We start from the raw sequence: 11,324 nt of genomic DNA, 5'->3' as shown, positions 1-11,324 counted from the left end.
TGATCTTGATCCTGATCCTTAAATCTTTGTGAACACGGGGCCAGAAGTCCAGACATTATGAAAGTTTTGCGAGATGTCCGACATGTTTAATTTCTGCATCGGGTCTATGCATTCAATTCTGACAAAACAATTTAATTTAATTAAAATAATATTTTATTTCATTCATCAGGATATATGCGTATTTACAATAAATAATTGTAGTTATTATTTGTATTACGTGTATTTACCCTGGTCCGTTTGACAATTAATGCTAGCCGGTGTTCAGTAGATTTACCGCATAGAATAATTGTTATTTGATAAAATATTTTTCTTTATCATGGATAATCATATTGTTTAAAGATCGGACGAGGGCGGTTTCAAATTGATACTATAAATCAACAATTGAATTAACTTAATAACACTGTCCGTTATGTGTCGAAATTACTCAAAAATCCCGATAAAGAGCGGAAAGTATGCGGCACTCGGACCTTTATACGGACAATGGAGCGAAAAGATGACTATTTTTTTGATTTTTTTCACTGTTTATTAAGGACTTATTTTCATATATGACTCTTGTAAAATCATATACGTAAATTAAAAGATGTGAACAGTAGAGCCGCAGTCCACGAACTTTTTGAACAGCCCTCGTACGTGCTTATGAAAATAATATAGCTATGATCAGAGAATACTGTATATGATAGAGAGTTATCATATCTTGTTTCAAATTTTACATGTATGTGTTCACGTTAAAGTCACTACAGTTACATATTTAGTGTTTGTGTCAGATACTTTAAAGCAATAACAAAAACAGCGTGAAGGGATTAAGGTTATTTTAGATGGAGACAGATGCGTCCCCGTGAGCGCTTGAATGTATGATTAAAATGACCTGGCTTGGCTTTCTATACCTCAGGGGGATTTACAAATAACATACTAAGTATCATTACATAGCAATTCAAACAATTTTCAGAATGCGTTAAAGTACTTTTGTGACTGCATAAAAAAAGTAAGAAGAAGTGAATAAAATAAAATGCTTACGTTTTTTATTGTTTGTGTATAAAGGTTTGTTAACTGTTGTTAAATTGTTATCTTTTAACCCTGATACTGCACATGTTACCAGTATATACAGACTGTGCAATGTGAAAGGATAAAAGGTTACCTTTAAAACAGACAATTGCATCTCGGTATTGATAACATGAGGTATAAATAAAGTTTCCTTTTAAAAGGAGAGGCTTGCCCAGTGATGAATGATTTTTAAAAAAACCTCCTAAATCAACTCTTAATGATAAAGAAATAATTATAAAAAAATAATAATAAATTGACCTTATATACTAGTAAAAACAAGGTACCTATGTTTTTACAGGTATAGAGGGTCAATTTATTATCACTATTTTTTTATAATTATTTGTATATCATAAAGGGTTTATTTAGTCTTTATTTTCAAAAAAAAAAGACTGGACGAGCACCTGTGCCCATTTGTGCCACCAGTGTTATGCATGCAAATTTGAACAAAAGAAGGACCAGAAGTCCACTGATTATAACTAAACCGGAACATGCTGACGATAACAGTAACTTTTTTTTGTAAAAAAACGAATATTTTTTTTTGTCAAAAACGATTTGAAATCTATTCTCTATTGTATAAAACTAATAAAGATAATAATCAATCATAAAAATACTAACATTGGCTCTCCCACGTGGAGCTATCTAATAATCATACTGAAGGGTTTCATTTCCAGAGAGAGAGAGAGAGAGAGAGAGAGAGAGAGAGAGAGAGAGAGAGAGTCATTCGTGTTGGCAGAACTTTGCTAATTTCATTTAAATAGCAGCTTTATAGACAAGTAAATGCGCTTAAAGACTTCGTAACGTTGTACCAATTAATATGCATGTATCAACTATGTTACACTAAAATATATGTCACTTGTCTATACCGACAACACAGGATGCGCTATCTGTAGATCAGCACGTGGTAAGGTTAATGATATGCATGGGCTATTTTTAGATGACGCTATTCTCTATGTAAAAAAACTAATGAAGACCAAAATCAATCATTAAAGAAACTAACTTTTGCGTCTTGAAAACGAATTGAAACGGAACATTTTCGTTTATAATTTATTTCTGCTTTAAACTGATAAATCAAGTAAAAATAGATATAAACAAACTGGGATTACCGAAGTAACTAAAAATAGCTTAGATTTCCGTAATATTACTTCGTCTGATTCCGCAGTATAACGGAATCGCCCGAATTGTCACGATTGTTACGAAATATTAATTCGTAATTACGAAATATTAATTCGTTTTTACGAAATATTAATTCGTTTTTACGAAATAATAATTCGTTTTTACGAAATAATAATTCGTTTTTACGAAATATTAATTCGTAATTACGAAATATAAATTCGTTTTTACGAAATAATAATTCGTTTTTACGAAATAATAATTCGTTTTTACGAAATATTAATTCGTAATTACGAAATATAAATTCGTTTATACGAAATCTTATTTAAGGTCATTGTGAGTTTGACAAAAAAACAACTAATCTCACAAAGGGGTCATTCACAAGCCTGGTTTTCAGCCGAATGGTTCTAAAGTTATTATATTTAAGTGAACAAGGTTTTTGAGTGAGAAGTCATTCTCAATCCAAAATATCCTCTTTTCCTCATTGTCAAATACATGTTCCCATCAGCAATGTTTTAATTTTTGAGACGATTAAACTTTTCTGACATGTTTCTTTAAAAAAAGAAACATGCTATATTATTACTTTCCTTTATTATATACATGAGTAATACCAAAAGGGGGTTCTCCAGATTTTCAGTATAATTCCTTACAATTTATGTATGGGCACCGTGAGATCATAGAAACATAATATTTTATTTCAAAACTCAATAATATCGACAAAACGAAGCAGAAAAAAAATGTCCGTGTTTGGATTAGAAGCACAGGACCCCCAGTTTAACAAAATTTTCCTAGCGCGTGTACTATCACGACTGTAGCGGCAACGTTATTAAAAGGCTATTATTTTAATTTATATACAATAGTGTTAAGTTATAAAACTTGGGGAGAAAAAAAATCACAATTTATATTTCATTTACATGGCTTGTATTTAGTCAGGAACTTAGTTCCAATGCCTTCTTTATAAATATTACCAAAACTCTTTGAAACCCTTGAAAAATTTAATTTGTTTTTACGAAATATTATTTCGTATTTACGAATTATTATTTCGTAATTACGAAATAACATTTCGTTTTTACGAATTAATTTTTCGTTATTACGAAATAATATTTCGTAAAAACGAATTAATATTTCGTAACTACGAATAAATATTTCGTAAAAAACGAATTAATATTTCGTAAAAACGAATTAATATTTCGTAATTACGAATTAATATTTCGTAAAAACGAATTAATATTTCGTAAAAACGAATTAATATTTCGTAATTACGAATTAATATTTAGTAATTACGAATTTTTTTTTTGTAAAAACGAATTAAGTTCCGGAAAAAAAATGTGGAAAATGTCACCTTAGGGGCTTCGTACTATTTTAACATACATGGTCACATTCTAGTTTTAATGAAGCAGTGTAATTTTTTAAGCTTTCTTACAGCTTAAATGTAAGTTTCGACTTCTATATATAACTAGAAATTAATATATTTACCTGAATTTCTTTATAAAGTTTGAGGAAGCCTGCTTCAGCATCGTCAAATCTGGAAGAATTAAGGAAATCTCTTGATGCCATCAACATGTCGGTAAGATCAGCACTAGAAACACTCAAAGTATCGTCCGTGTCCTCGACAGCCATTACGCTGTTCATCTATAAATAGAACACAACATTCCTAGATGTTTAATATTATAATCAACCCATTTAAGATATCACTAATTATAGAAATTATAAATATAGATAGCACTTTACAAATTGTAAATACAGAAACAAGCAAGGTTCTACGCAAGAGTAAAATGGCTGCGAAAGAATGGTCATCTGTGCACACCGAAAGAATTGCTAGGTAGACGAATGTCTGTTTAGATCTGCGTAGTTGTTGAAATCAAAGGGGAAGCATTACGACACGAAAATTTTATTTAATCGTACTATATTAACTGTGACATGACGGATACGAGTCAATGTCGTATATATATTGTACCAGGAATCCGACACCATGTATCTTATTTATATATAGACAAAGCTGATACGCTCGTAATGGTTTATTCTTATGCATTGTATATTAATTAAATTAATCTCAATTAAACGATATATAAACTTTTAATAAGCAAATGACAAACAAAATAAACATGGTATACACGGTTCCACGATATTAAATCTCGGTAAACTACAGACAGTTGCACAGTCTATTATTTGTATACGGAGATAAGAAAACATTAATTGTCCTTCCATTTGAGGAAAATGTAAATAAAAATGTTTTGCAACAAAACAAGAACCTGAATTGGTCCTGAAGTGTAAATCTGCTGAATGTGAACGTTATATCTGTACTTTTGTTTTTATTGACGACTCGCAAAGTAAATCGTGCCATTCCGCAGTAAATCATGCGTCTATTTCAAACTGCTACCAACACCAAATGTCCTGACCGATAACAAGACCAAGGCGGTCTTAATAGAGGTGTTCTACTGTATGTGATTAAATCACGTGTTAAATTTAACATATTATGAAGATATAATTAATGGTTAGTAAAGTCAATATTGACATGTTATGAACATTGAATAACAGAATCAAACTGATTACATCCTAGATACAAGATCAACATATATGAATATATATGAAGAATAAATCAATTAAAATACATGTAGGTAATAATGCGCAATAAATATAATATAATCTATGAATTGACCTTCTTTCACTCACGTAAGTTAAACATCAATTGTATCAAATTTGAAGCATCCAGCCTGCAGTTAACAATTTAGCTTCAAATGTTGTAAATATATATATATTTTTTTTTTGGTTTGGTTTTTACGTCGCACCAACACAGTATACCTAAGGTCATATGACGACTTTTCAGCTTTATTGGTAGAAGAAGACCTCAGAAGCCCCTATATGCATTATTTCAAGCACAAACGGGCACCTAAGTAGAACAAACGAAGTTCCGTAAGCTAGTTTGATAGCTTTCTCATATGAAACAAGAGCACCACAACGCGGGACATTATATGCTCGAAAGTGTTGTTTTTTAGTAAGGATGAAGCATTTGTAAGACATGGGAATTAAATAAATTATTACCTCCTTCAAAAAGCAATCCTCCTTTATAGCTGAAGAACCTTCATATATATATATAGTTGCTGTTTCAAAAGCACCACCATCAAATTGTTATCTTGTAAGTAAAAATGCTACGACGGAAGGACAGAAAGAGGCCAGGGGTATAACATAATATAAGCAAATTTTTTAGGGCAAATAATTAATGTACTCAATATAAGTGATTATCCTATGAAGTTTGACAGTTGTTATACTGCTAACAATATTAAGGTCATTTGATATTGACCTTTGACCTTGTGACACCAATATAGACATGGACCTTTTATTCAATATAGGCAATCATCCTATGAAGTTTGAACACTGCAATCCAAACGGAGCTTGTGTTATGCTCCAGAAAGCACAATGTTTAGTGTTAAGGTCATTGTGACCCTGACCTTTGATCTTATGACCCTAAAATCAATACGGGTTATGTATTGAACATGACTGTTCATCCTATAAAGTTTTACAGCTGTAGGTTGATTCATACTTAAGTTACTGAGCGAAAACCCTTTTCAGTTTTAAGATGATAGTGACCTTGACCTTTGAACTTGTGACCCAAAAATTAATAGGGGTCTTCTACTCAATATTGACAATCATCCTATGAAGTTTGAACACAGTGGGCCAATGGAACTTAAGTTATGCTCCAGAAACCACAATTTTGAGTGTAAAGATCGTTATGACCCTGACTTTTGACCTTATGACCCTAAATCGAAAGGGGTCATGTATTGGACCAGGCCGTTCATCCTATAAAATTTTACAGCTGTAGGTTGATTAATACTTAAGTTATTGAGCAGAAACTGTTTTGAGTTTTAAGGTAATAGTTACCTTGACCTTTGACCTTGTAACCCCAAAATCAATAGGGGTATTCTACCTAATATGGGCAATCATCCTATGAAGTTTGAATATTGTGGGCTAAATTGAACTAACGTTATGCTCCGGAAACTGTTTTCAGTTTTAAGGTAATAGTGACCTTTGATCTTGTGATCCCAAAATCAATAGGGGTCTTTTGTCCAATATGGACAATCATCCTATGAAGTTTGAATATTGTGGTCTAAACGGAACTTAAGTTATGCTCCGGAAACTGTTTTCAGTTTTAAGGTAATAGTGACCTTGACCTTTGACCTTGTGATCCCAAAATCAATAGGGATCTTCTACCCATTAATGACAATCATCCTATGAAATTTAAATATTGTGGGCCAAATGGAACTTAAGTAATGCTCCAGAAACTGTTTTCAGTTGGAAGGTAAAAGTGACCTTGACCTTGTGACTCCAAAATCAATAGTGATCTTCTACCCAATATGGACAATCATCCTAAGAAGTTTGAATATTGTGGGCCAAATGGAACTTAAGTTATGCTCCGGAAACTGTTTTCAGTTTTAAGGTAATAATGACCTTGACCTTTGACCTTGTGATCCCAAAATCAATAGTGGTATCTACCACTATGGACAATCATTCTATGAAGTTTGAATAATGTTGGCCAAATGGCTTAAATTATGCTCCGGAAACCAAATTGCGGACGGACGGACGCCAGGGGGTATAACATAATATGCCCAAAATTCTTTCCGGCATATAATAATCGAAAGTCGCTGACTCGGCTCGAACCTAAAGCGGTAGGAGGCAGGTGCTTAGAAGTCAGCGACCTTAACCACTCGGCCATTGGCACCTCGTATTTTATTGATCTATTGGTGCTGTTGTCAGCACCGAACTTTATGTTTACAAAGAGAGCGTGTCTTCAAATTCATTTTAAAACTAAAGTATGATTTTAAAAAGATATATATTAAAATCAATAAAACCACATACCTTTAAAAGAAATACAGTACAACTTTTTATTTCTTTATATTGAGACTTACATTTTAAAAAGTAAATAAATAAATCAAAGTGGTTTTTGTATTTAATAATTCAAAATCCGTAAAGTTCGGTTTAAAATAAAATGTTTTAAATTTATATAGTCCAAAATATGTAATTATTTTTCTCTTATATAACTTGTAACACTTTGAATTGATTTTTTCACTAATAAATCCAAAGTTTTTTTACAAACAAATACGTTTGCGCACTCTCTGAAGAGTCTTTTTTGTAATTTCACTTCAATATTTCTATTAAGAATATCAGTTACATGGCGATAACATACAGTCGTCCAAGTCACACACATAGAAGTCGTCATACGTGAGTGGAAAGTGATCAATAATTTAATTAATTAATCAGTATTGCCACATTAAAATAGATTATTATTTTGTCCATGATTACGATAGTATGAACACACGGGTGTTTCCAACTTATTTATAATTGCATAAGCTGTTGCATGCGCAAACGTGTCACTGTCGAATATCAACATAATGAGTTTACCGTGTTGTAGGGTTACCGTTCCACCTTAACAAGTTGCAGATCTCAAATTATCCATTTCAATGCGTAACTACATTTTTAGGAATTTGAGAATTTCACTTTAATTTGCTCTTATAATTACAAACATATTTCAGTCAAGAGTGCATGGTTGTTTTAAAAAAAAGCACGACTCGTCCGATAGTTTATACAATAAAAAAATAAAACTTGTACAATACATGCATGTTAACTAGGATTTTGCCTAAAATAACTAAAACATCAAAGAAAATGATATAATTATATCGGTTCCCGTAATGTACTCTGTCACAAAATATTACATTTCTAAGAAATTATCTTCAATATCTAGTTCACTGAATCCAAAACATTTGGTGCATGTTCCTTCTCGACTTGGAGACTAATTTTCTAAGAATGAATTTACAGTTGACAGTGAATAGACAAACTAATTTAGAAAAGTAATAAGATAGTCTGTCGTTCTTATTTTAGAAATGGTATAATTTTCTGAATACATGTAGGAGGAGAGTGTTTTTGTTGTGAATGATACATACATGTATATTCAATGACGAAGCAGTTTCAGATGATCACGAGGTCGTCACTTGCTACCAAGAACATAAAATGAAAAATATTATTGTAGAAGTAGAAATCCACCGGGAGCAATAAAATGAAATTAGTCGGTATTACAAATTGACGATTACATTTCATGCCAAAAAGCCCCTTTTTGTATATGTTTTTTATTTAGCAGCCCAGATGTCGTGGATTTGAGCTACGACATCAGCTTGAGATGGATATTTTAAAATTTGCCCTGTAGGAAGGACGACTCCTTGTCCATTTCTCGTAAGAGAAGGGGGAATCATGTGATGCGTGTATTTGGTCGCACGGTCACTTCCCTTACTTGTCCTCCGTGTATGTAAATGTTCGATAATCTCCTAATATATTAACAACGTTTTCAAACGAATTTTGGTACGAACCGTCTGGTGCAAATTAAAATCCTAATGTTCTTAAAAACTGTTGAAATAGTAAAGAGTTATAAAAACCTAATAATTACTTTAATTAGGACTTTGTTACTTCTGTTAGTTTAAATTAAGGACTTTTCAATGTTTAAAAATAATTTAGCATCTAAAGTCCCAATTAGAAGTTTTAAACACTTATTAAGAAATATATAAAATTCTATTTTTTTCTTGGTATAAAAACCCTATTTGAAGGTTAAAAGTTCAAATTATTTTTTAATTACAAATGAAAAAGTTATTAGAGTTTTACTCCCAAAAAGAAGTAAAAAGTGGTAATGAGGCTTTTAAAATCCTAATTACGATTTCAACAGTTTTTTTAGAACATTAAGATTTTGCACAAGACGGTTCCATACCTACACATCTTTGCAATCGTTGTTTCTGAGATTTTCGACAATGCGACCACATCCATGCATCGAGACATATAAGGAAAGTGACCGTGCGACCACATACACGCATCACAGGATTCCCCTCCTCTTACGAGAAAGGGACAAAGAGCTTTCCGCCCTTTTGATAAAGGGCAGTCTTAAAAATTATGTCATTGCCTTATTTTATTGATAAAGAGGCTAATTCTAACAGATATGTCTTGAATTGGTTTACATACGACAAAAGTAATGCAAACCAAGCGGGGTATCAGTTTAAGTCCTTTAAGGTCCGCTTTGAAATTTTAAAAATATCATATATGATTTTTTTGAAAAATTTTGAGTTTAAGATTTTTCTACTTTTCATTCTCTGTATATGACAGAATTATTTTAATTTTGCATAACATGGACGTTTCAAAAACGTTCTATATGCATTAAACATTGAAGGTATTTTTGCCATAGTACACATTTCATCTCAATATTCGACTTATTTTACTTGTAATAAAAAGGTAATGTGATGGGCTGCAAAAAAAAGAACAAAAACCTTGAGCAGCCGACAATTCTGAAACTGGCAAGACTAAATATATTTGCAAGTCTTATCTTACCCGCTGAATTTGTAAAATTCACTTTTCAAAGCTCCCATTTTTTAGAACTGTCTATAAAGATAGAAATTACTAAAGTAAGCCATAAGTACAGAGCTGGTTCAGTTTGCAAGGTTGATAAACGGGTAAAATTATTTCGAATCAAAGGACTGCAAGCTCTGTGGTATTTTCTGATCTTTACAATCTAAATCGTACTGTATATATGTATGTATTTTCCTGTATAAGTTTATTTTTTATATACTATAATTCGTCTTACAGGGCACCGAGATGCAACGACTGCGTTTAGATCTTTTACTATAACAGTTTGAGTTTGATACATACGGAATTTTGCATGATCAGAGTTGCATCAAAAAATCATTTTTCATTTCATGTTCATTTTTTTATGACAGCCACACTTTATCCTTGCACATCGTGGCTACTTCCTTAAAAAGACTCTTAAAAAAATAGTTGCCTCGACTGGGATTTGAACCGCAGACCTCTGACACCCTAAACGAGCGCGTGACCCCTTCAGCACGGGGATGTATACGAAGAAAGCCTTAATAAAATCAAATAATTCTAAATTTGGAATTTCCATTTTGGATTTGTAATCCTTAATTTCGAGGTATTTTGTTCACGATAAACCTGGTGTTTAAGCGAAAATCTTCTCGCCAAAACCTTCCGACATATATATATATATTCCACTACTCGACAGTCAGATTTATTCTGATGTACGAGTATTCGGTAATCGACATCGCTAAATTGATTAAAATGATATTCATCCGCGTAATTGTGCATTTATTGACAATTCTAAGCCAACGCTACTTTAAAACTTTGAATGCGTTGTAATTTGTTGGATACTTGTAACAAAATAAAAAATATTTCTTTCTTCTCGGTGAGTTAGATCCATCTCAAGCTGATGTCGTAGCTCGAATCCACGACACCTGGACTGCTAAATGAAAAACATATACAAATGTGTTTTATCACCAAGGTGGTCTTTGGCATAATTTCTGGTCGTCAATTCATAATACCGACTACTAAAGATGACAATTTCAATCAATTACTTTGTACATCACAGCAATCCTTTCCTATCTGATTGATAGCTATAGTCCCTACATCACCTACATAACGTTAATATTGTCATTACAGGAGTTGTTTAACATGAATTTAGATGTTGCGACATGTAACGGTAGTATAATGTAAAGGAAAAATGGTGTGACATTTAACGGTAGTGTTGCGACATTTGACGACAACAAATTTTGAGATATTTAGCGGTGGTTGCGACAGTTAGCGGTAATAGTGCGACATTTAGCGGTAAGTGTGACATTTAGCGTCGTTGAGACATATAACGGCACCACAATGAGATCAAAAAGCATTATAAAGGGAATACTCCTACTGACTACAAGTTAACGTAGCGCTACAGTACAGTTTTTAATGTTCAACTCGAAAGAATTTGAAGTAAATAATATTTCTGGTGGGGAAAACATTGGTAAATTCAGCGGCAACAAAAGCAAAAGAAAGAAAAATTAAATTGTTGAATAGTTGAAAATTTACGATACACTCAGCCATTGTTCCGGAGAACACCACGAACTATTTAACAATAAGCTATTTATAACTATTGTTATCTAAATCATAATACATGTATGAACATTTTTTCATTGCTAGTGTGCTATCGGGTAAAAATATATCTTTTTCCCCTTCAGGTGAATACAAAAATCGTTAACAATTTGCAAAAAGCACCGTGCTTGCCATTGAATGGAAAGTGGTATTAAAATTGTTATTCATCTGAATTGTCGGGGACCGTTATAAGAAACTTAGACGAGAAAAGTCGAATTCAATAC

At 32.2% G+C, this 11,324-nt stretch overlaps 1 protein-coding gene across 1 annotated transcript in view; it reads right to left on the bottom strand.

The window, feature by feature from the left end:
- Positions 1-11,324, bottom strand: part of LOC132756437 (uncharacterized) — a 73,707-nt gene that overhangs the window by 8,139 nt on the left and 54,244 nt on the right. The window contains exon 3 of the mRNA XM_060747510.1: positions 3,628-3,783. Within this exon, the coding sequence (XP_060603493.1) occupies positions 3,628-3,783 (156 nt within the window). The remainder of the gene's footprint in view (positions 1-3,627; positions 3,784-11,324) is intronic.

Source organism: Ruditapes philippinarum, unplaced genomic scaffold (assembly GCF_026571515.1).
Source record: "Ruditapes philippinarum isolate M1 unplaced genomic scaffold, ASM2657151v2 ctg789_1_1_1_1, whole genome shotgun sequence".
NCBI lineage: Eukaryota > Metazoa > Mollusca > Bivalvia > Venerida > Veneridae > Ruditapes > Ruditapes philippinarum.
The sequence above is the reverse complement of the archived record's forward strand: the minus strand, read 5'-3'. Positions and strand labels throughout refer to the sequence as shown.